Genomic DNA, 26,215 nt, shown 5'->3' on the forward strand with positions numbered 1-26,215 from the left:
ACACAGCCATTTTAACCTTTGAACTGATGGTAAAATTAAAACAAGCATCTCTGTGTGCTAAGGGATGACAAGTGGGACCACACATACAGATTACAGGGTTTCTGCAGGGTTTACCAAATTAAATGTCTTTATCACATAAATTCAATGTAATGCCTGTTTTTACAGTCATACCAGCCAAAGCTTGAAAGTAGGCTGGAACAAAAATATTTTTTATATCCTCCTTTTTTAGTACTTTACAGCAATATATATCAATAATCCCTAATGATATAATTAATTAAATAATTCAACCTGGTCCCAGATAAGCGGGATAGAATAGATTAATTAGATTAAATATGATTAAAGGAGACCTATTACGCTTTTGTCCCTTTCCTTTAGTTTGTTACATAGTTTTTTTGTGCATGTAAAAGTTCTGCAAAGTTACAAAGCCCAAAGTCCGAACCAAAGGGAGTTACTTTCCCCCACAGAAACACTGCTCCTGAATCGCCTGAAACACCTTACTTGAAGTCCTGCCTTTTCTTCCGTAATGTGATGATGTCACCAAGTAACACATTTGCATAATACCTGTCTAGCAGCTAGTTTGGCACATCCTCAAACAAAAAAGCTAGTTAGAGCTGAAGAGTTTGGTTCTGTTGACCAATCACAACAGAGTGGGCCAGCTGGCCAATCAGAGCAGACTGGACTTTTCGGGAGGGGGGGCAAAAACTCAAACAAAGCGTTTCAGACCGAGGGTGAAAAGAGGCGCTACAGTACAGCTGGAATGAGAAAAATAAAGTGTTTTTATTTTAACATTAAAGCATGTGAACATGTTCTAGTAGAAACCCCAAATACATGTATACACCTGAAAATAAGCATAAAAGGTCCTCTTTATTAAAAAGTTAATTTAAGTCTTTGCTAAAATCAACACTTTCCCATTATGGGTCGATTTTTCAAAACCTGCAGATACCCTAAAATATTACATACAACATGATATATTTTTTAATAAATATTTTTTGGACATGTAGATAATTCTTTCTTACATGAACCCAAAAATGCTTGTTTTGTCTCCACTTTTGTGGGTTCCTGTGAAGTAACAGCCATCTTTATTTTGTTCATAGTTCTAATGGAAAGTCTGTGTCATGGTCTGAACCAGGTGCAAGACATCCTCCAAAAGGGGATCACACGTGGCACAGACTGTCAGTGCATGTGAAGAGACAGGAAGCAGGTTCCAATCAGATGGCTGTCATCAAACCCTTAACTAATACCTACCAAAGCAGAGGGCTGGACTTCTCAGACCTCAGCACTAAGACCTTGTACAATGTGGCCGAGGAGGACGAGGGTGACCCTATCAGATACAATCCCCCCATCACTCCCCCCATGATACCCCACGGGCAGATTCCTGCCTGTGGGCTGATAAAAGTCGTGGAGGAGGTGGAGCTCTATCCACCTCAGCATCCACAGCCAAACTGCGTTATCCCTCAACACATCATCATGAACCACCTGCAGGAGATGGTGGTGGTCCGTACATTCAATAGTGACATCCCTGAGCTCAATGATATGATCAGCATGCCTGAGGCCGTGAGCGGCGGCATGCCCGTATACCACCAGGCCCACCTCATCCAGCAGGACCCGGTCCTGCCTCTCCACATGGACCCGTTCGATGAGGAGCACACGTCCCCTTTAGAGGAGGAGATGGAGAGTGAGCAGTTTGGCCTTCTCCACGGCTACATGTACAATAACGCCCAGATTCACGACGAGGAGGACTTGGTTGAGGCCAAATTAGCCCTGGAGGACACTCTGGCTCTGATGCCTCCGTCCCCTTTCCGAGATTGCGCCCCTCCTCCAGTGAGCCCCTTTCCCAATTCACCGGTGTCCGAGTCGATGTTGTGTAGTCCTACAAATGTGACATATGCCTCCGTCATCCTCAGAGACTTCAAGCAAAGCTCCTCCACTCTGTGAGGGTGCACACTAAATATTACCAGTTGTACTATATTTAAAGTTTATAATGACTTGTGATGATGAGATATAAGGAAGAACTCATTCATTTTCACTATAATTGATAGCTGTTACATGATAATGGTGAACAACAAGACGCCACATTTTAAAATTCTTTTAGATGTTGTCTACAATAGTGAAAGAATTTCCCTATAACAAACATATTTATATGCTAACATGAGCTTGTAGGACAAAATAGATTTCGTGCTTACAAGACAAACAACTAAGATTACTGTATGAATGCACATAATATAAATAGATTTATTTGAGAAATATAGGCGACATAACAAGCGGATGAGTTTGCTGTTTTTAAACAGGGCGACTTATTGGTGAATATAGTTTCTATGTGATGCAAAACAATCTGATTTGTCAACAATATTTTAAGAGAATATGTTTTGTGTTACACATTGTGTGTTTTGTGCTTTATCAGGAATGGAAGAAATGGAGAGGTTTAAAGGAATAGTTCGACATTTTGGAAATTACACTTAATTGCTTTCTTGAAGAGAATTCGGTGAGACGATTCAATTCCACCGTAACATCTGTCCGCTAAAGCCACAGCTGGCTGCCATTAGTTTAGTTTAGCATAAAGACTGGAAGAGGGAAACCGCTAGCCTGGCTCTGTGCAAACATAACAGTTCATTATAAGTTTGACACTTTTTGTACGAATTAAACAAACAAGATCTAAGGTGTTAATTAGTGAGTTTTAGAGGTAGGCAGACCTTTAGACAGAACGAGACTAGCTGTTTCCCCCTGTTTCCAGTCTTTATGCTAAGCTGTGCTAATTGCATACAGGAAATGGCCCTCGCAAAGCATTCTGGGGCGGTGCCGCCATTTTTGGAGGGTAGTGTACCGCGTTACAGTAGCTGTTAATATTTATCACCGGTCTATTCATCTGTTATCTGTCAATCATTCATCATTAGAAATGTACAGTATACCGTATAAGTACGTGTGAAAAACAAATATCCATATGAAGAGAAGCTGACAGAGGCAAACGGGCGATATATTACAAAATCTCGAACAATTTGCTATTGTTGCTGCTATATTTATAATGTTTATAATGATTTTACTTTATTATTGTTATTCAATTGATTGATTGATCGATTGTCTATTATACAGGGATGAGAGAGTAACAAACAGGAACAAAGAATCTCACTGCCATGTCAATGTGTATGTGATCAATAAACTAAACTTGAACTTGAATTTAAGTTAGTTAATGATATTGATCCTTAAGAATTAGGAGGACCTTGACAGCTTGCTACCTATTACAGTCACTGATGTGTTCTGGCGTTAGTGAACACCCGTCAGCAGTTCAAAATATGTAAATCTTTGGAGGCCGATGTCCGATTTACAAACGAGTGGGTATATGACTTTCAGATCTACAAGCCAAATGCCAACTACACAATCACTCGGACAAAACATCAGCTAATACTACATAATTGATCTACCGGTATCTTGCAAAATAAACCCCATAACATTAGCCTACCTTTGTGTCTGACTGTATGCTATATCTACTACATTTCATCTTTAGAATATGATTCACTGTGTAGTGTTTTGTGTTAGTTCAGCAGTTCTTTTGACACTTGCAGTGAACAGCCAGGGAACGGCACTTTAACCTTTACCCCTCCAAACGTGGCCCCTACTGGTGGAAGTTTCATATTTAGTGTACAGACATGAGAATTCTCGGCAATAAAGCAACTAAGCGCATTTTCCCAAAATGTCAAACTTTTTGCTCTAAGCTGGGAGAGCAGAATAAAAATGTTCTCCTTTGAGGAAATTTAAAAGTCGACATGTCAACGTGATTTCTTATTGTAAAAAAAAACAAGCAATTATCTGTGAATCTTTTCATCGATACAGTACTGCCAAGAAAGTGCACTGACTGTGTCACGAATGTAGCAGAGGACACTTTCAAGTGCCACATTTTCATTACGATTTTTTTTTTCTTTTGTACATTTATCTCATTTCTATGGTCAATTAGTTTCAAATTTGTATCTTTTATAATTAGACATCTGAATTCATAACTGTATAGATTCATGTATAAGATAAAGGACATGTTTTGTGAATGTATGAATTGTGTATCATATTTTGATATTCGGATGCTATCTATATGCATTACAGTAGGCTATTAGAAAGCAGTCATTAGCTGTGTATGCATCTATTGTGTGATTGGTTGTGTACACCAATCAATTTCCTAAATATTAAGAGCCTATCCAAACCGTATAATGTGATAAAGTGCTACTGTTACCATTAGTAATATTCTGAATAAGCTATCTGCAGCCTGATATATACACAGTATAAATGAAGTCTGCCATTTTAAACAAATATATATACTGTAGAGCAACGACACTTGTTTCATTGGAGTCAATTAAACATTTTTTATGCCTTTGTCACCTGTTTTTCATGGTGAGACATTAGCTGGCTCTGTGGTCTTGGCCTTGCCTACTCCAATAACTGTTTTAAATCAAAGGTCAAAGGTTTATGGCTTTGGTTGGAAGGAAGAAAGTCAAAACAGGAACACTAAGAAGTAGTCGTAAAGGGAAGGAGTAGGGTTGAGAAAACCTTTGCAATATATTTATGGGATCATATTTGGAAAACTGGAGAAGTAGGCCTAGTTTTGCGATGGTTTAGGAGTTCTTTATACATGTCTCTATCTATGCAGGTCGACCACAACATGGGAAGAAGTTCAGTGTCAATTTGTACAGACAAGCTGTTTAAAGTTTTAGTCATTGGGGATGTAGGCGTTGGGAAAAGCAGCATTATCTTGCGTTATGTTAATAAACGCTTTAATGAAACATATAAAGCATCTATTGGAGTTGACTTTTCTCTAAAGACTATTGAATGGGATGCCAAGACAGTGGTGAGACTGCAGCTTTGGGATATTGGAGGTGAGTGTCAATCAGGATTGTGAAGTCTCTGTTGCAGTTGTTTGCCCTACAAAGCCAAATAATATAGAAATAATATAGAAATTTTACTTTCTACCATCTGTTTTACCTGTTTTACTCATATGTTTTTTAAACCATTTTGATAAACTGATATCTTGGTAAATGCATTTTTTATTCCACATCATTAAATGAGGTAGTAGCTAAACCCAATTAAAATGGAGAATAAAAACCCAGCTAATGTTAAATTAATTTAGCAGAGTAGCATCAGCTGCAATCACAGCATTTCACTGTTGGAATTCATGTATTCATGTGTTATGTTACCTTTAAAACACACATTTACATCTATTATATTGATGTCAATATACATATTAGTAGTAGACTGACAGCTGAGAGAGCAGAGAACTATTTAATCCATATAAACTACTGTAAATAATCAAAACAAAATACATTTCCACAGTTTTTATGATAGTTTCAAACAACTATTCAAAATAGATAATAAATCTGAAAGAACAAAGGCATTTTTAGGCACAGTATAAACAATAGCGGCCAGCCAGTCTATAAATTACCTTCAAACGTTTTTCAGTGACTGAAAACTTGCAGCCTTTTTACACAAAGTTATCTCAGATCTAATTTTAATCCTATACCAGTGTCCATGGAAACATACCATTTTATTTCAGAAAATGATTATTGTTAGTCGCTCATTTGTTACATAACATTTAGGCTACAGTCCAATCTGATAACTCAAATCACACATGATAAACAAACAGTAGCATTACTGCCTGTGGCCTGTGTCTGGGCCAACTTTAAATTAAAAAACTGTAAGCTTTTTGCCAAATAAAACTAAGCCTATCTGTGAAAAATGAATTAATCTTCACTCCTGGAGTCAGATTTGAGCACAAGCTGTTGTGCATAAATCACACTGATTTATTTCCTCTTCCCTCAAGGCCAGGAGAGGTTTAAGAAGATGACCAGGGTGTTCTACAAAGAGGCGATGGGAGCAGTAGTGGTCTTTGACATTACAAACAGATCCACCTTGGAGGCCGCCTCAGAGTGGAAGCAGGACCTGGACAGCAAAGTCTGTCTCGACAGCGGATGTCCGGTCCCTGCCGTCCTGCTGGCCAACAAATGTGACATGACAGGAAGGGACAGAGACTTGGTGTCCTCCCTGGACAGCTTCTGTAAAGCCAACAGCTTCATGGGCTGGTTTGAGACCTCTGCAAAGGTGTGTGTTGTATTTCAGTTACTATGGGAGGAGAAAATCTGTGCACAGTGGCTGCCAGGGATATGCAGACATTTCTCACAGGCATTATTGGCTGAGGTAAGCCTAAACAGGATAGGAGGTGCCAAATATTCCCTTTTTTTTTGTCAGGATGACTTTAGTAAATAGATTTTAACATAGACCCAGCAACATGCGACACTGCTCCATGACTCCATACCCATCAGAGCCCCATAAAAACCCCAGATTCACAACGTACTACTTAGCTTTTGGTAATTTGATGAGAATTTGCACCACTTAAGCATAAAATTAACTAAGGCAGGTCCTGTATTATTACAGTACTCAATCAAAATCTAATTTTAAAAGCTTCATTACTGTATTTAATAACAGTAAGATGAGTAACACTTGGTCCTACAAAAAGCAGACCTACAATGTAACACCTAAAGACAACCCGTATAAAAGTGACAAATAAACAGTGAAATAAATCAAATACAATAAATTAATTAGAATAGATATGTTTCATTAGGTACAACTTTATAAGTCTATTGTATGAAATATTTTGCATGATTTCCTTTCATTATTCTTAATGATTTAGAGTGAGACTATGTAATTTAAAAAGATGAAATTACACATTCTTTCTTTTACAAACAAAAAGTTAAATTCATAAGCAATAATACGCACTCCTCTCAGAGGTTTTGCCTCTTACTTTTTCTGGTATGACCAGTAGCTTGTGACAGCTTATGTAAGCAAGCTTTAGGTAGATATTACTGACATTTAACTCACACTACTGAGTCACTTCTCTTCCTGTGCTACTGTTACACTATGTTAAGAGAAGTAAGCTAAGCAAAATAACCACTATTTCATCTTTGTTACGATGCATTTATCAGATAAATCAATGGGGGTTTTAATGGTTTAAAGGTTTTAATGAACGAGGAAGGAACACTTGATTTTTCACTTTATCTTATTTGAAGAAACATCGTTTTCAGTGGATAGAGACAGATTTTGCTGATTGTTACTTGTGGCCACAGGATCTGCTATTCTGCAGAAATTACATATTCTCACAGTGGATTCATTCTACAGTAGACATCTGTAAATATGCATGAAGTCACACTATTCTTTGGCTATTTAGAACAACTAGACTGTATTTTGTCACTTGGTAAAAGGGCTCAGTTTAATAATATTGACTTCATACTCACACATTGACTGACCTATTGAATTATTTATGTATCTATTTGCTTGTTTCACAGTTTTAGCATTTGACAAATTGTATTTTTCATTGCTGAGGCTGTGTAAAGCTTCTTGTGGCTCACAATTAGAAATGCATGAGGTTTCACTACACTGCATGTGTGAACTTTAACACTGCAGCTCTATAGCTCATAAAGCGCGTTCAAATATTAACACGCAGTAACAACTTGCAAGCCAAGGTTCGAACAGCGAGCCAAACACTTAACTCAACGGATGCATACACAATGTTCTAAATCATATTCATTCCCCCTTCACCGTTTATAGGACAATATAAATATTGATGAGGCAGGTGCTCTCCTTGTCAAACAAATGATGCTCTGCGACACTGGCCTGTCCAACGAAGAGCACCGCTGGGACGGGATCAAAGTGAACCAGGCTCCCGAGGAGAGTCAGAGCCAGGCATTGTGCTGCTGGGGACCACGGCTCTGAGGCAACGAGCCAAACAACGGCAGCTACCCGTTAAACACTCTCAACAAGACCTGTGTTTGATACCAAGGCATGAATCCACAGCATAGAAGCTATTTCAGCATGTGTAACATATAGTCATTAACTTTAAATGCTTATTTCTGCCCTGCCAGGCTTCTCAATAATGTGTGGGCTGCCTCATAAACACCTCTGGAGACGACTGAGCTCATTTCTGTGATAATCCACTGATACAATCAGGCAAATAAAGAGATCGGCATGACACACATCCTGCTGGGAAAAGTCACACTAAGACTTCCTGCTGATTGACCTACTATAATGAGAGGTCAGAAACTGTGAAACGGTGGCACAAAAGACTACAAAAAAACAGCAAAAGAGAGAGAGAAAAAAAACATTTCTGTGTGAAGCTGTTAAACATTCCTCATTAACCTATTCAATCTGAGCTCCGAGTTATCTGTTATGCAACCCATGCATATAATTATCTGTTAATCACTTCCCAGTGAGATGAGCTAAGACCCGTGCATGAGCTTGATATGGCCAATAGCAGAGAAAAGCTATCAGCATGACCTGGTTTTAGAGAGCGGAGGGAGGAAACATGCTACATACCGCCCAGAGAGCTGGAGGGAGCAGAGCATTTTATGCTTTATCTAATCACAGATTGACAACACATATATATTTTTTACTATAATAGGAAGTCAAATATGACATGACTGAATTTTCAGACTGATATACCTTCTAGATTTGTTGATGCAGAGAGAAACAGAGACAGAAATACATTCTCAGCAATGAATCCTGATACTAATTTTTATATTATTGACCACAAGTAGTGGAAGAATAACTCACGTCCTTCACTTAAAGTGGCAATCCTTAAGATTTCAGTCCTGGTTGATTTAGAATTTCTATTTGAGTGAAAACAATGAAATTGTGCTCAGTGTCTTTTTGTTGATACATGAGCATAGAAATAGAATTATATTTATATATATATATGAGGTTCAAGTGTTCAGAATTGTGTCCATAGTTCAATTTTGTGTGTGTACAACAGAGAAAAACTCTAATACAGCATTTTTTTCCAGGAATGTCACCACCATAGACAAATAAACAGCAGATGTGACGTGTTTTAATGACTTGCCATTCCAGGATGGAGCCATATGGCGGCTATCTTACCTGGTTCCACTTTTAAACTTGCTGTAATTGGAACCTACGGTGAAGGAGGCTTGTGTTGTCCTTATAATCCTTATATTTTTCTACCAATATACCAATACTGTTTTTTATTCAAAGTAATGAGTGTAGGACAACTCTGCCTAAAATGAACCAAAAAAAAACACCTAATATTTTGGTAGATATTTGATTATTACAGCTCCAAGAGAAAAATGCTTTCAATCAGCTCATAATTGTGCATTTATATTGCAGACAATAATTTTATTTTTTTCAATTTTGCCTGAACTTAATATGTAAGTTAAGTTCTTTGGTATTCTGAATGCTACATTAAGAAATATTTTTTTATGTAGAAATCCTAAATAGATTCATATTATAGCCTATAAGCAGGCAATTACAATCAGTTTTGCCGTTTTTTCTGGTTTTATATATCTATGGTCACCACAGACACCCGGTTCATAATACTACAGATATATAAATATTGCAATACTTTCATCAGCGGACCATATTGTAGGCTCAACCACCATTGTGTTACCTCATCTGGCTATAGATAGTGATTTAACAGACATTTATGTAAATGAAAATCTTCAAGATTGCCACATTAAGTAAAAGTAACAACATAAACATACAAAACGATTTAAGTTAAATAAAACTGCAATTATGCAAAATGTACTCATTATGGGTAGTTTAATCCATAACAATGCATCATATTTTATAAAATCATCATAGGTTTTGTATGTGCAATCTTAATCTGTAAAGTAACAAGGTGCTATACAGTTTATTTATTGAGTTGGTGCAACAATGGTGGAGCCCGCCAAAGTCTTATAATAATTATAATAATAATAGATTTTAATCAGATAGGACATTTTATACATAAAATGCAGCCCAAAGTGCTTCTTTTAGGAAAATAAAAACAAACAGAAAAAAAGCATAAAACACATAAAGGCATATGTGTTTTAAATCAATGTTTATAGGATTAATTTGTCTGTGTGATGCACTGTTTTGCCAAAAGTAGACACCTCTGTCCACATATATTTGGTGAGGTAGTGTACTTGTTTTTCCAGAGCAGAACAACTCCACCCTGAAGAAGAGTGGTGTGGGGTCAGTTTATCCATCAGCTCATTGGACTTGTCTTTAATCACATTGTTTTGTTAGGGAAGTCTTTTTTTAATGAAGCAGCGTCCCTTAAATTTTTAAGCGGATCAATTTCAAGGAGATTCATCTCCTTTTTGTGAGTCGTCGTCAAATAAATCGTCACTCTGAAAGCAACTGGATGCTTCTAATGCAATGATTTACTTGAGAAGTCAGTGATTTGATTCAGTGCATTGTTTTGTAGATATTTGGGGAGAGTGAAACCTTGTCCTTTAGCCTCACTTGGGTTATTTTTGCACACCAATCTGTTCTTTGCTGTCCTGTAGTTTTACTTTTCAGTGTCCTTGCTGTGCATCTAGGGAACTGTTCCACATCCTGCCGCCGGTTACCTAAACACAGTAGCTTTTGTCCAATTCAGGCTCTGTGCAGGTATGTCGTGCATGTTTTTATTTAACCTTGGAATAGTCTACGTGTTGATAAAACCCCATGCTGCTTTATTACACCGACACTTACACACTTTGCTGATCAAGTGAGTTGCAACATAAAAGCCAGGAAGGAAGGTTACCTAGTGTGTCAATGGTGCCCGAGGGAAAGCGAGGGGAAGAAGTAAAACACAACTGCTAATTATGGATTTACGTCCCAGATACTAGAGACCTAAATTCAGGAGTCAAACAGGGATGCTGGCCCCAATACTGTTTCACATCGGACACAAAAGCTCTTTGTTTATGAATATGACAGTGTGAACAGGAGTCCCACTCTCTGCATCGGATCCCATTACTTGTGCATTATTGATATTGGCCCATTTTTATCTGCCCTCCAGTGAGCATTTTCGCTGGCAGTTTCCTTCATATATTCATGACGGCATGAAAATTTTAATTTAGTCAAACTTGTGAATAGGTTGATGAAGTGTTTGTATCCCTGCTGTGCCTCTGTCAGCCTCTCATTGTGTCTGGAGTGACCCATTTTATGATGGCCAATGTTAATTAACTATTCACTGACTGTGGAAAACAGGCTGGTATTTTACTGCACTGACATCCTGTATGTTAAACCGACTCTTTAATGTCACTCCTCTGAGTGTATGCAAAAATGCCAGAATGTGAATAAATCTTTATATTAAAAACAGATGATATCCAGTACCACTAAGGCGACCAATCAGGGGCAGGAATCCATATGTTGCTGTCCATGGTGCTGAATTTTGGCTCTAAGAGGAGCCCTCCACCACAGCAAAACACTGTCAGATCGATGGATGGTATAATGTTGGTAGACTACGCCATCTAATGTACAAAACATGCATGTGCAAAGACTGTAAGGAAAGCTTTAGGGTGCAACTGTGTGAGGAAATATGAAGCATATGGAAAATGAAAAATCTCTATGCATGCATTATGATACATCTTAAATCCTCAACTATGTTTACTAACAGTGGTGGAAGAAGTACTCAGATTATTGTTTTAAGCAAAAGTAGTAGTACCACTATGTAAAAATACTCAGTTACAAGTAAAAATCCTGCATTCAAAGATTTATTTAAGTCAAAGATGGTACCCATCATGCAGACCGGCTCCATCCAGAGTGTAAAATATTATTATTGTATATTAACATAGCATCATAGCATTTTATCACGGGAGCTGATTGAGGTGGAGGTAACTATAGTTTTGAGTTGTGTATATAATATTGTATCCTATAAATAAAGCTGTTAAATGTAGTGGAGTAAAAAGTACAATATGATCCTGAGAAATTAGTATAGACGTATAGCATAGCATGAAATTAAAGTACTGAAGTAAAGTAGACGTATTTAAAAATTGTACTCAAGTACACCCTAAAGAAAAATTGACCAGCCACTAAAAATGTTTTGCCCTACACATTATCAGTATTGATGTACCCGCTAAAATATATTTTTTTGATCTCTTTGTACGATTGCCTAAGTGCTATTTCAAAGCCTTTCCCACAATGCCAGGAATATAATTCCTGTTATTTCCAGTATATTTCTGGCCCGAGACAGTCCAATATCAGGATTTTTACTTATAATATCTGAGCAAGATTTATTTAAAAATAAAAATAAATTACATCAAATTGTAGTTTATTAACTCAGAGCAAACAAGAAGCATCAGTAAAAAACAAAAACAATATGTAATAGTAAGTAAACAATAAAGATATAATAAATAAGTAAACAGTAAAAACACAGACTGAATTAATAGTTACAGAATGGAAATTCAGGATTTAAAAAATATAAGAACCAAAAAATAAAAGAAATCCTGTGTTTGTTTATTCCAATCTTCAATCTATGTGGCACAAAAACTCTCACAGAGTAAATCATGTTTAATAATCTAAAAGACATGTTTACTTCATTATAAAACACTGTTGGGAATAACCACCTAACATTACACTATCTTCCATCTCTCTCACATGCCTCTTTCAGATGTATTATTTAAGGAGTGCTACTTAATACCTGACAATGTTCCATTCAGTAAAAAAAAATCAGGAAATTAAATGTCAGCCAATTATGGGTCTCTTAAATGACAGATCATAAAGGTGATAATTTAACAAGGTTTTCTGGTGTTCATATAACCAGATTTTCTAGTTTTCTGATTCTCTGTGGAAATAAGATAACCTGGTTTCTCCTCCTTGGGGGACAAGAGGAATGAGGAAATACGGCCTATTTTCCATGCACACACAATAGATTGGATCCTGAACTGGGAACTTTAACACCGTTTACAAAAGGATATCAAATTTCTGGGGGGGGAAGGTGAGTGAAGAGGATTACACAAGAAGATTTAACTTCAGTGGTTCCAAACATCTAAGGCATGTTTTTCTCACTTCCCCTGCATTATTATTTGATTATTTTTTTGTATTTATTTTTTATGATAGCTGTCACAAGGCACAGCTTCTCTTTCTTTCTCAGTCTCAAGGCATTAGGGCCCATCAGCCAGCAGGGGGCCATAAAAACACACTGAAAATGTGAACTTTAGGTTCCCTAACTAAATTTTTTTATTTTTGTTCTTAGGTACAACAATTTTGTGGATTTTGAGAAAAAAATGGGAATTTAGGGTGTATCTTAAAGTAAAAAAAAGAAAAAAAAAGGCATGGTTTTCATGTAGGCTAGTTGCACTTTCCATGAGACTGGCATTGTGTAGATTAGTTATTTAATTTATTTATTATTATTATTATTATTATTGTTATTATTTTAATTTATTTTATGTAATTTATACTGAGGTTAGGGTGAATTATCCATAAAAATACACAACTACACCTGTAAAGCTGCTTAAAAATAGAGGCACTCGTCTCATCTTTTATTTTATTTGTTTTCTTTGTTAGATAAGTGAAATAAATGAAATGTCATTTGTCTCTTTCTTTGAAATTCTGACTAAACATTTCATATTCTAATTTAATTATTAATATTATTATATAATATTGTTAGTCTGTCTGTAAATATTGTATAAAAATATATATATATATATATATATATATATAGGCACTCATTTTATTACCATTTTGGCAGCCATGTTTTTTTATTTATTAGCATATTTTGACAGCCAATTTTGATAAATAGTTTTAATATTTCCCTCCTGTACTCCACTGGCAGCCTCATGTTTGGGTAACAAGGTAACGATTTATATCAAAATATGTAGCCTGTGAAGTCATAAAATTGTGTTAACGGCTATCAAAAATATATAGAATACAACCGTTTGTGCTAGCTATCCTATATCGAGGTCACAGAATCTGACAGGTCACAAAAACCACCGTAACACCGGTGGCAACCCAACATCCGGGTACCACAGCAGCAGAGCAGAGCGCAGACTCACAGTCCCCGCTGCAGTTCACTGCGTTTCCGTAGCACTCAGCGCTGCTACCCGCTGAGCCCGCTGAGCCCTGACCGGGGAGGGAGAAACGATTGATCCCGATCGAATAACGCCAACACACAAATGGCGGATTAACACACAAGATATCGGGAAAGGAAAGGACTCCTCCGCTAAATCAATGCGGGTGTTTTTTGGTGTGAGTGCGGCTGGCAGCAACACCTTAACCCGTAACATGTGAGATGTTATACAGAAAGATATTAACTGTGCGTTATTTAGGCTAACAGAGCTAACAGCTAGCCTCTCACCTAGCTCGAGCTTCAGCCGTTGAGCCGTTTTTTTCTCAAACCGTCCAACCGTCGCGTCCCAACGAACCGGAGTAAAATGAAGAAGTTTAACATTAGAAAGGTGCTGGACGGCTTGACAGCGGCTTCTTCTTCCTCCTCCGCTGCTGCCCAGCCGGGTACTCCCAGCAGGGAGAACGATGTTATCCATGAGACTCTCCAGTCGGAGCATTTCCAGCTTTGCAAGGTGGGTTTGTACGTTAATAACGGCTCAATAACGGCTTTAACGGACACTAACCGTCAGGTGGGTTTGTCCGTTAATATCGGCCAACTAACGTTTTTAACTGACACTGACAGTTAGTCAGTCAGATGACAAGCGGCGTGACACCAAAACACTGGCGTTGTTTTCTTCTCTTATCAGCACTGTTCATTGGGACAATTACACCATTGTACCAGCATATACAGCCTCAAAAAATTAAATGTTAAGATATTAAAGTACAAGTTATAACTGTGGAGACGTTATATGTTAATTATTGAGTGCCTTTGCTTGGCTGTATCCAGGCTGTCTGTCATAATGGCTGTTTGCATTGCACTGAATCGTCGCCTCAAGTCACTGTTTTAAGTTAGCTAGCTTCAACCTAGTCTTGACAGAGAAGGGACCATTTTGAGTTAAAGAATAGAATAGAATAGAAAGCTTTATTGTCATTGTATTAAATACAACGAGATTCACAGTTGCCACTTCTGGTCAGTGCTTTAAAACAAATACTTGAGACTAAACGAGGCAGATAAAACATATAACAGGTAAAACACACACAGTTATAAAGCAAATAAAACAGGTAAAGTAGATGTAATTAATAAATATAAATAGATGTGTTACACTAGAAGTATAAAATATGAAAATAGTTGTAATGTAAACAGAGGTAATTGCACTTGTAAAATAGGTAGGGTATAGATGTAATAAATAAGATGTAAACAAAGGTAGTTGCACTTGAGGTGTATATGTATCAAGGATATATTGCACAGACAAATGTAAAGCACAAAAAATGCAACAATATACATACAAAAAAGCACCAGACGAGAGGGCTAGGTCTTTTAAATCTATCTTAATACAACATTCACATGCCCTTATTATGGACATTGAATGGCTATACTGTAATAACTCCTCCTGTCATGTCCCCACTGGCTGCAAAAGAGATCCCCTTCATATAAAATGATTAAGAGATGGAGGACAAAATGCACACAGTTCCTCCTTCTTCTTCTGTGTAAAAATGACTTTAGTTCAGCTCAAGATAATAAGAGCTCAGTCTGAGTGTGACAAATTAAGTGGAAATCTTTCAATTTCACAGTCTTTTTAGTGTAACATTTCCTTTGTGTGTTTCTCTCGGACAATGGTTGCTTGCTGAAGGAAGAGGGACTTGGTGCTAAAAAAGACAGTAACTTTGGTAGATACCTACTTGATTTGTCTGTTAGTTCAGCTGAACTTTCTCTCAAAAATTAAATCTTAAGATATTAAAGTACAAGTTAGACGTTATATGTTAATTATTGAGTGCCTTTGCTTGGCTGTATCCAGGCTGTCTGTCATGGCTGTTTGCATTGCACTGAATCATCGCCTCAAGTCACTGTTTTAAGTTAACTAGCTAGCCTAGTCTGCAGTTTGACAGAGAAGGGACCATTTTGAGTTAAAGAATAGGTCTTTTAAATCTATCTTAATACAACATTCACATGCCCTTATGGACATTTGAATGGCTATACTGTAATAACTCCTCCTGTCTTGTCCCCACTGGCTGCACAGAGATCCCCTTCATAAGATGATTACATGTAAGAGATGGAGGACAAAATCCACACAGTCCTGTGTAAAAATGACTTTAGTTCAGCTCAAGATAATAAGAGCTCAGTCTGAGTGTGACAAATTAAGTGGATATCTTTCAATTTCACAGTCTTTTTAGAGTAACATTTCCTTTGTGTTTCTCTTGGACAATGGTTGCTTGCTGAAGGAAGAGGGACTTAGTGCCAAAAATGACAGTAACTTTGGTAGATACCTACTTGATTTGTCTGTTAGTTCAGCTGAACTTTTGCATGTATTTTTACTAGGGCAATTAATTGCACATTTTTATCAGTTCAAAATGTACCTTAAAGAGAGATTTGTCAAGTATGTAATACTCTTATCAACAAGGGAGTGGGCCAATATGCTTGCTTTTTGCAAATGTATCTATATATTTATTATTGGAACTCAATTAACAATACAAAACAATAACAAATATTGTCCAGAAACCCTCACAGGTACTGCCCCAAAACTGTATGTGATTATCATAAAGTGAGCATGTCTGTAAAGGGGAGACTCGTGGTTGCCCATAGAACCCATTTTCATTCACATTATCTTGAGCTCAGAGGTCAAGGGACTCCTTTGAAAATGGCCATGCCAGTTTTTCCTCGCCAAAATAAGGGCAAGTTTGGAGCATCATTTAACCTCCTTTGCATCAAGCTAGTATGACATGGTTGATACCAATGGATTCCTTAGGTTTTGAAGTTTCATAGCTTTAAAACTGAGCCGCTACAACCTAGAAATTGCAAGTTGCGTTAATGCGTTAAAGAAATTAATGGCATTAAAACAATTTTGCGTTAAAACGTTATCGCGTTAACTTTGACAGACCTAGTTTTTACACTGAACAGGACTGTCCATTTGTCTTTCTATCACTTACATCTCCTGAGGGCCAGTGTAGGATCAATACAGCAACCAACTCTTTCAGTGTAGACTTGTTTTTAAACAGACTTTTAAAAATGTGAACCTATCCTTTAAATCCCAGCCTCACTGGTCAACACACATGATTTCCCATATCTCATTTTTAATCACGCACAGTTTAATAATCCAGCCCGTTGGGTCTGGCTGGAAAGTTTTTGCATCTTGGAGAGCCGGCCCACCAGCTCCTGCCCCAGCTGGGAGCCGAACAGGTCAGGTCCCCAGGTTAGCAGGCCACGGCGTTACCTGTTACATAACACTGCTGCAAGCTGCACACAGCTTATGGATGGCTGGGCAAGGTTTCCAACCCGAAACAATTGAGTTATAGATGCCTGATGATGATAACATTTTGGTGGCTGCTTGGGGGGGGGACTGACTGCAAAATCCTGGCAACGAAGTGCACTCCGAGGCTGAAAATGTGAGCCTCAGGATGGATGAAATGAATTTATTACTGATGTTTTACAGGATTGAGCCTGCACACATATCAAGCGGATATCAGAATAAATATTCCAGTCCCCATTTGCACTAATGTTTATGCTTTATCTAATTTATTTTGATAATGAGACTAATTTTCCACATTGATGGATTACATTTCTGGGAGATTATGGAAATGTTTGTTTTTTTCTCCAGTAAAGCCAGCTTGACTGTGTAGCAGATGATTGATTAGCTGACTGGAGGTCTCATATAAATTCTGCTCTTTCCTGCAGACTGTGCGTCATGGCTTCCCATATCAACCATCCTCAATGGCTTTTGACCCTGTGCAGAAGATCTTGGCCGTTGGGACTCAGAAAGGAGCTTTGAGGCTGTATCCTTTTTTTTCCCTTCAATGACGAGAGCCACACAAGGAAAGTAAAGCTTGGATGATTTTTCAACATCTTTCACTCCCTCGTGCACACACAAACACTCGCACAAACATGTAAACACGTCTAACTTCCTGTCATCCTTTCCACAAATGTCATATGACCAAGTCGCCTTTCAGCATTCCTCAAAGTCTGGGGAATTCGTACAGTAAGTGACCCGTCTTTACCTCCTGTCATCAACAAAAATAAAAAAATCCACACTGCACAGAGGGAGGTGAAGGGCTCCACTAGCTGGGATGTGTTTCTGTGCAGCCAGCAGCCTCCTTCTCTTGGAGCACCCAGGCTCATTAGTGGTATCTCTGCAGTAGCATGAACAGCTCCTCCGCCATATGCCGAGGAGCCAACCTCATCAACTGTGCTGCCCAGTCTGTGCCAGGATGCCACTTCATATGTGCTGTAAACATCACTGGACTCGCACAACACACACACAATCAAGCTGCTACAGTGCTGTGTGGCCCCTCGGGCAGTCGGGGAGTCAGTTTTGTGTTTGTTTGCATTCAAGGATAAAAATTAGTTTTTACAGCTAACCAAGCAACTTCCATGAGTCATGGCAACAAAACCGCCCCTGGATTACCGACTATTTAACACTGCATGTGATAGTCTGGTGATATCCAGGTTATGCTGTTTACAACATGTCTTCAGGGTTGGTCTATTTGTGTGTAAACACCAGCGCTATCAATCGATTAAAATATTTAATCGCTCATTTTTTATGCAAATATATGTATATATTTATTATTGGAAATCAATTAACAACACAAAACAATTACAAATATTGTCCAGAAACCCTCACAGGTACTGCATTTAGCATAAACCAATATACTCCAATCATAACATGGCAAACTGCAGCCCAACAGGAAACAACAGCTGTCAGTGTGTCAGTGTGCTGACTTGACTATGACTTTCCCCAAACTGCATGTGATTATCATAAAGTGGTCATGTCTGTAAAGGGGAGACTCGTGGGTACACATAGAACCCATTTTCATTCACAAATCTTGAGTCAGAGGTCAAGGGACCCCTTTGAAAATGGCCATGCCAGTTTCTCCCCTCCAAAATTTTGTGTAAGTTGGGAGTGTTATTTACCTCCTGCGACAAGCTAGTATGACATGGCTGGTACCGATGGATTCCTTAGGTTTTCTAGTTTCATGTGATGCTTCATTCTAGCTTTAAAACTGAGTTCGCTATAACCTAATAATCGTAAGTTGCGTTAATGCATTAAAGAAATTAGTAGCGTTAAAACGAATTTGCTTTAACGTGTTATTATCACATTAACTTTGACAGCCCTAGTTTTTACAGCTAACCAAGCACCTTCCATAAATCACGGCAACAAAACCGCCTCTGAATTACAGACTATTTAACACTGCATGTGATAGTCTGGTCATATCCAGGTTATGCTGTTTACTATATGTCTTCAGGGTTGGCCTATTCCTGTATAAACACAGGCTCATATCTTGCATGCGAGGCCCATCTGCTTTATTCAGATGTTCATTAGAAGTGCCTGCATCCTCGTCTTCTTTATCCACTCTCCAGATTAAGAGAGCATTGTGTGTTTACAAGGTAACTCCCACAGAACACACACTGCTTCCATGTTGTCCTAATGTGCGAGGTGGAGCCGATGGGATTACTGTCATTCAGGCAATAGGTCCATTTATCAAAAGACAGGCTGTATCGATCCACCTCATTGCCCCCGGAGTTTGGAAACGCTGCCACAGCTCAGTAGACATAAGCTCAATGAGGTGTCTACAAGCAATAAATGTCTGCTTTTACAAGATCTGTCTCTACTACAGTGTTTTAATCAGTGTGTTACTGTAGACAGTCTCCTGCTCCTCCTAATATATGTGCTCTTAAATATAGGCCACTACGAAACACAGACCGACTCCGTGTTTGTTGCTGGAAAGTAAACAAACAGCAATTAAAATTAATTTGACCCACATAGAACGGAAGCCAGCGGTGGCAGAAAATGTTTTGAACTTTTTTAAAAGGGAAAGTTCAAGTTTGTGCAAAATGGATTACATTGCATTTCTAGTTCAGTATACTGTAGCAGCTGACAGGTCATGCGAAAAGTCAGAAGTTTGTTTCGATGAGCTTCTGTTACAGAAACACTGTTAAAACGATCAGCTTAGCTTCCTCTTCTTTCGGCTCAAATGATGCTTTAACCTCAAAAGGCTTCAAAGAGCTGCTTCTTTCTTTCATTCGTCAGCTAGCATGATTAAGATAAACTTCCTGTCCTGCTGATTATCATTTGACTCTTACAAGAAAACCCGCTGATGCTGAAATGTTGAAATGCTGTGGTGAACCATGTTGGTTTACCGAATGGGGAAGTTCAAGTTGCTCAAGTGGTGTGACTTTAGTGTGTGATGTCTTAAACTCGCAGTTACAAGAAGGCTGAGAGAGCAACATGTTCAGTATCTATTTCTGATATGATATCAAAGTTGAGAAAAGGTTTAGTGAAGTAAATAGTAATATAAATGGATAATAAATATTGCAAGTGACACATGGAATGTATTACGTTGCTATATATAACAGACCATTGCTATGGACGCAGTTCTGATGTCGGACTCTGGCAGACTGTTTTTGTGTCAAATCATTGATTTCTTAAGTTAGTAGCCGTGTAATAAGTGGGATAATGAATAGCTAGCTAGGTTGTTGTTGTGAAATAAATGCATCGCCCTGAAGGCTCGCTGTACATTATCCCTACTTATGTTACTACTATTACTATTACAGGGTCTAAATAGCTGAACAGCTGCCTATTGCTGACTATTCTCACCTTGGTGCAAATAAACACTCTGATACTTTAATTTGAAAATACTACAAAACAGTTGAATCTAATCACATGAGCCAAAGATGACAAGGAACTTTTATTGGAACATTTCATTTCCCTCACAACAAGATATTTTGTTACATGCAAAGTCACCGTTGACTAGTGTGACTCAGCTTCCTGTTTTTGCACAATCCTAGAAGCACATGTTCTACTAATGAAATAAAGTAGTGTAGTGTAAACGGTCTCAGTTGACAGACTACATATTTTGTACCTGTGGCCTACTTACTTGATCATAGTAAAGGTTTTGATCTTGAAGTGTAACAGGAAATACCAGCAGAATGCTCTACTTACTAACCACAGTGATAAAAATCTGAGTAATTTCCTGCTAGCCTAGAAAGTAACTTGGCTCAGCAGCACCATTAACCTACATCGCTTCAGAATCAGTTCAGACTCTAGACACCTGTACATTTACATACACTGATGATTTAACATGAGGGCTGTCAATCGATTAAAATATTTAATCGCATGATTATCCATAGTCAATCGCGATTAATCACACATTTTTTATCTGTTCAGAATGTCCCTTAAAGGGAGATTTGTCAAGTATTTAATACACTTATCAACATGGGAGTGGACAAATATGCAGCTTTATGCAGATGTATGTATATTTATTATTGGAAATCAATTAACAACACAAAAAATGACAAATATACCAATGGATTCCTTAGGTTTTTCTAGTTTCATATGATAACAGTATCTTCACTCTAGCTTTAAAACTACAACCTCTGAAAGATCGAATTGCGTTAATGCGTTAAGGAAATTAGTGGTGTTAAAACAAATTTGCGTTAACTTTGACAGCCCTCGTGAACACACATAGAAAATAAACAGGAACAGCACCTTGTGTTAACAGTTATAAGGCTGTTGAATTGATTCTACTTGATGTTAGCAACATGAATACACTACAGTGTTGGATATTAACATTTTTGCTCTTTAGACTACAGCTCTGTTCTTATTTATGCATGACCAGAGGCTGCGAAACAGACTCTGACTCTTCCTCCTCCATTGTGGACCTGTGGAGACATGATATCCATTAATAATTCTGACAAATGTTGTACAGAACTTGCGGGGCCAGGAGCTAAAACTGGACGGAAAGGTCACGGGTGAATGGGAGTTCAGTTGCCAACAGACTTCGACTGGCGCCGGCTTAAAAGTCTGAAAGTCTGTGTTTGCCTCCATCGTTCTGCAGAAGTGATGCCCACTGTTGAGCCTGTCCTGAAACGGTCTCCTGCAAACCCCACCTTAGTTTGTTTAAGGCACTGAGGGATTGTTTGATCACAGCTTGGTTAATCCTGTTCAGACATACTATGCTGTGTCAGCTCAAAAAGGACTCTGATAGTGAACACAACTGTGGAGCTTTTTCTCCAGCATGATCAGAGTGTGAGAGACGATGCACCTTCTTGTCTTTGTGGCGTCTGTCTAGAGATTCTCTCTATGATTAGATCTTATACTGGTGTGCAGATACTACGCGTCTGTGAAAGTGATTACAGGCAGGTTGAATTAGACAAGCTTTTCCTCATTATGCTCCTCATTTCTGTGCTGTTTGTGAACGTATTTGGAGGTTTTTGTGGGATACATTACAGTCCTGGAGCTTACCTGGTGGTGCTCCACTGTGGCCACAGTCTCCCTTTACATCAGTGGTTCCCAACCTATTATACCCACCCCCTTCCGACGTCATCAGCGTAAAAAAAATTATAAATCATCCTCCTCAAAATCCTCAGTTTAAATAAAGTGATTCAGTGTATTAAATGAGTTAGAGTTAGTTAGTCTTTTTTAATTAAATCAACTTTCTTTAACTCAGTTTTGTCAACAAAAATGATGACGTCTTGACGGATTTGCCAAAGTGAATACAGATACATAATGTGTTCTTTTTTTTTGTAACAACTTAATTCATTTACTATAATAGCAATATTGTTATTGTGGATAAATACATGTGATTTATGGTGTTGTTAGATCGCTGCTAGACCGAAACATTAATACAGGTGCGGGCCTAATTTTTTGTGCGTCAAGCGGTTTTTGAAAGGCTAAATGCCAACTAATACGGATTAAAATAGAATATAACGTTAGATTTTACTACTAAGCAGCAAAACAAATATATCTTTTTCAATAGTTATATGGTATAGTATACAGACTTGTATAAATTATCCAGTTAAGTGTGTTATGATTTTAGTTATACAGGAGCAAATCTAATTTTGCCAGTCTCAGAGAAGACAAATCCTGGATCCTATGATCTTTGGCGCCTGGACCTGAGGTTGGGAACCACTGCCATACATGATGCAGTTATTTGGGTTCCTCTTTACTTGCCAACCTTGACCCCTCAAAAATAGGGAGGATTTCTAAACCAAAGCAGGGGTTTTGAGTTTCAGAGACTTTGTTTCCGGCATTCTGGTGACTTTTAAAGAATGAAAATAACAAAATAATAAGTACACTGCAACAGCATCTTTTGTTAAATAGGCCTACTTTTAATTTTACTTTTAATTCTCAAGAAAGAACATTTTATAATTCGCCCCTCTGGCGTGAATTTGTGTGAATCTCTGATATAAACTAGGCTAATATTCATCAGTTTTCATTCATTCATTAATTCATTTTAGCCCCTGCTTGAGTATTTCTTTCTCTCAGTACTTTCCATTTCTCTCTCCTTCTCTCACTCACTGAAGGCCCTTTCAGACACAATGCAACAACGACACCACTGCGCTCTGAAACCCGTTATTTCCGATGGCTTGCGCCACGACAGCTTGCGCCACGACGGCTTTGCTGTGATGCTGTGATTTGTGGCAAGCACAGCTCAAACCGCGCTGCGGTGTCCGGAGCAGCTCTCCTCTCCCGGGAAAAGACATTTGGTGTAGCTCTATTGTCGTCCGGCTGGAAACAGTAGAGCTTATACACACTGTACAGTCAGTGCCAGGAACATGTTAAGATAATGAAAAGGAAAAAAAAGGTTGCCATAAATAGGGAGAAGTGCGGGAGAATTGTGAGCCCGGGAGAAAACCGGGAGAGGGCAACGAAAAACAGGGAAAATCTGGAGGGTTGGAAAGTATGCTTTTAGTTCAACCACAGACATCTACTGTTGCCTGAATGGGCGGCACGGCTGTTTTTGAATGGACAGATTTAGCAGTCGGGGATTCTCTCAGTCCAATAGAGAGAGGTGAAAGTTAAGTTAATCATGCTGCCGTCACACTGGCTGACGCATGTGGATAAATAAGGCAGACGGAGCCCACTGGTTTTATTTATAACTCACTAGTTTTATATGTTTCATGTTCCTGCCAGTTTTAGAATGCAAATGCCAACTTACATTAAGTTATAAAAATGAAATTATTTTTGATAAGAAAACCACCTGCAGTAGGCTGGAAATGATTTTAAAAAGTTATCGTTACGTACTTATTCACACTGTTCAGCGTTACTGTATCAGTTAATCTACCAGGGTTTTTCTCACACTTCGGCAAATAATTCAGCTGTCCAGTTTTCCTTGACTGATTTGACTTTTAGCTTTGGCCGTGCGGGAGTGGAGTGCTACTGTCAACATGAGAGCGGCGCGGCTGTCATCCAGCTCCAGTTCCTGATCAACGAGGTTTGTTGTCATTACCTGTTCCAAGGAAACATCCTTGTTTGGTTTTCTCTCCGCCTTCTCCTCCTCACCCCTTCACTACAAGTCTGTCCACTGTCTCCTGCATCTGTCTATCCATGTTCTTACTAGCAGGCACCATAAAGTGCTGCAGGAATGAGTCCTAAAACCCAGAGATGAGTTAGCATTTTAACACTTCTGGGTCCCTCGTCTGGAAGGCAATGGTTTTTTTTAATGGGTTTTTAGTTAGATGCCTGAAATAAGGTCTGTGGTTAACACAAGCTGTATTTGTAGGCCATGAATCCCCTCTAGTTGTGTAAATTGTGCTTTTAGTGAACACACTGATTAAACAGTAATGCTAGTTTTGCCTCTATAATGCCCTCATAGTTGTGCACTCATGATACAACCATATAAAACAGCCTTTACCAAAATTCAAGAGGGTTTTTTTGCATTCTAACAACCCCCCTGTTTGTGACCCTCCCCACAGGGGGCGCTGGTGAGTGCCTTAGCTGATGACAGCATCCATCTGTGGAACCTGAGGCAAAAAATCCCTGCAATCCTGCATTCTCTCAAGTTCAGCAGGGAGAGGTACAGTAACTCTTCTTCTTCTTCCTGCTCCTCTGTGTGCAGTGACGCTGCCTCTGTCACTCTGTGAAGCGTGAACACAATTTGGAAACCGTCTTCACAGCTGGCCACATGCTTCTCTGTGTATAATTAGCTTAGCAGTGTCGTTGCTGTCAGGTCTCGAAAAATAATGCATCTGTGTTGATGCATTCATTGTGGTTATTTTTTTCCTCTTTAAAGAGGACCTTTTATGCTTATTTCCAGGTTCATACTTGTGTTATGGGTTTCTACTAGAACATGTTTACATGCTTTAATGTTCAAAAAACACTTTACTCTTCTCATACTAGCTGCGAAGCGGTATTATGCAAATGTGTCACTTGGTGACATCACCATTCATTATGGAAGAAAAGGCGGGACTTCAATCAAGGCGTTTCAGGCAGTTCAGGAGCAGTGTTTCTGTGGGGGAGAGTAACTCCCTTTGTCGTAGACTTTGGGCTTTGTAACACTGTAGACCTTTTACATGCACAAAAACACTACAGTATATGACACACTAAAGGAAAGGGGTAAAGCACAGCAGCATAATAGGTCCTCTTTCACCAAACAGCCAAAGTGAATTCATGAGGTCAAGATAAAATACTAGTGCCTTCTAACTGATGAGAATTAATTATCTGTGGCTGACTGTGAACGTTTTTCTATTCATCTATCCATCGACCATCATTTGTACGCCATTTTCTTTTCAAAGTTTAAAAGTTCCAACTTTAAAGCAGAACTAATCAATATTTTTTTATATTAACAATGAATCAAATAAAATGAAAATGGGCTGCCTCCTCTTAGCCGATTAGTCGACTGATCAGTCATTTTGGTCTTAGTTGACTAAGATTTCTTTTGTCGATTAGTCATTTATGTTTTTTTTCAAGCTGAGTTACTTATTTCTAAGAAACTTATGAGCACATCTCTGGTAAACAAAAGATTTAAAGCGGTGCAGTTTCCCAGCTCTATCGATTAAATCAACTACTCGATCAGTCAACAAAATCGTACTAGTGTTAGTCGACTAAGAATTTCTTTAGCCGAGGACAGCGCTAGTGCAAAGTGAAAAGCGTTACTTACTAGAGAATTATTACTCTGCAGTTGCCATCAGCTCGTCAGAACGTTTTAGACCCTTTTAGCTCATTGTTTTTGTTTTCTGGCCCATAAATTCTGCTTGTGTTTCCAGGAGCAGCAGGCAGCTGTTTTCAGCACAAAATAGTAATATACTGTATATTATGTTAATAATACATTTTATTTATGTGCCATTCATCTACCCAAAATGAACAATTAGGCTAAGAGCTTTTCAAAAAGAAAACAATAAAGAATTTATAATAAGAAAACAATCAAACAGTCAAATAAGAAAACAAGGGTAAATAAATGTCAGTATACAGACTAATAAAATACTAATATAAACTTACTGTCTGCTACCTATCCAGCATCAAACAGCACACAGAGTTAGCAACTAGCTGCCCCTTTTTCAGGAGTTGGTAGAGACCAAAACAGAGCTAAAAGGCTAGTGAATATTGGACCTAAATTCATCAGGTGGCCGTAAATGCGACTACAATTGAATTCTTATGTTGCTCGTGTCATTCGC

At 38.3% G+C, this 26,215-nt stretch overlaps 3 protein-coding genes and 1 long non-coding RNA gene across 12 annotated transcripts in view; 3 read left to right on the forward strand and 1 right to left on the reverse strand.

Annotated features, from left to right (window-relative positions):
• grm1b (glutamate receptor, metabotropic 1b) overlaps positions 1–2,653 on the forward strand; it is a 34,514-nt gene extending 31,861 nt beyond the window's left edge. For both annotated transcript variants that reach the window (XM_037796210.1, XM_037796211.1), the window contains one exon: positions 1,095–2,653. In XM_037796210.1, the coding sequence (XP_037652138.1) occupies positions 1,095–1,935 (841 nt within the window). In that variant the 3' untranslated portion in view covers positions 1,936–2,653. The remainder of the gene's footprint in view (positions 1–1,094) is intronic.
• A 448-nt stretch (positions 2,654–3,101) lies between these two features.
• Positions 3,102–11,296, reverse strand: LOC119504135. The gene is made up of 3 exons (XR_005210521.1): positions 11,286–11,296; positions 7,651–7,661; positions 3,102–3,226 (listed from the first exon to the last, which is right to left on the reverse strand). It is a non-coding gene; the product is annotated as an uncharacterized LOC119504135 (long non-coding RNA).
• rab32b (RAB32b, member RAS oncogene family) lies at positions 3,159–7,939 on the forward strand. Its single transcript, XM_037796215.1, has 3 exons — positions 3,159–4,853; positions 5,795–6,072; positions 7,576–7,939. The coding sequence occupies exons 1-3, from the start codon at positions 4,610–4,612 to the stop codon at positions 7,738–7,740; spliced, it is 687 nt and encodes a 228-aa protein (XP_037652143.1). The 5' UTR covers positions 3,159–4,609; the 3' UTR covers positions 7,741–7,939.
• Positions 11,297–13,689: 2,393 nt separating the features above from the next.
• The window catches only part of stxbp5b (syntaxin binding protein 5b (tomosyn)), a 35,226-nt gene continuing 22,700 nt past the window's right edge, over positions 13,690–26,215 (forward strand). For 4 of the 8 annotated variants that reach the window (XM_037796792.1, XM_037796793.1, XM_037796797.1 and 1 more), the window contains exons 1-4: positions 13,692–14,303; positions 17,501–17,598; positions 23,955–24,036; positions 24,518–24,618. In XM_037796792.1, coding sequence (XP_037652720.1) covers positions 14,157–14,303; positions 17,501–17,598; positions 23,955–24,036; positions 24,518–24,618 — 428 coding nt within the window. In that variant the 5' untranslated portion in view covers positions 13,692–14,156. Of the gene's footprint in view, positions 14,304–17,500; positions 17,599–23,954; positions 24,037–24,517; positions 24,619–26,215 lie in introns of all 8 variants that reach the window. The other 4 variants (XM_037796790.1, XM_037796791.1, XM_037796796.1 and 1 more) reach the window with 3 other exon arrangements.

The sequence above is a fragment of the Sebastes umbrosus genome, chromosome 16 (genome assembly GCF_015220745.1).
Source record: "Sebastes umbrosus isolate fSebUmb1 chromosome 16, fSebUmb1.pri, whole genome shotgun sequence".
Classification (NCBI taxonomy): Eukaryota; Metazoa; Chordata; class Actinopteri; order Perciformes; family Sebastidae; genus Sebastes; species Sebastes umbrosus.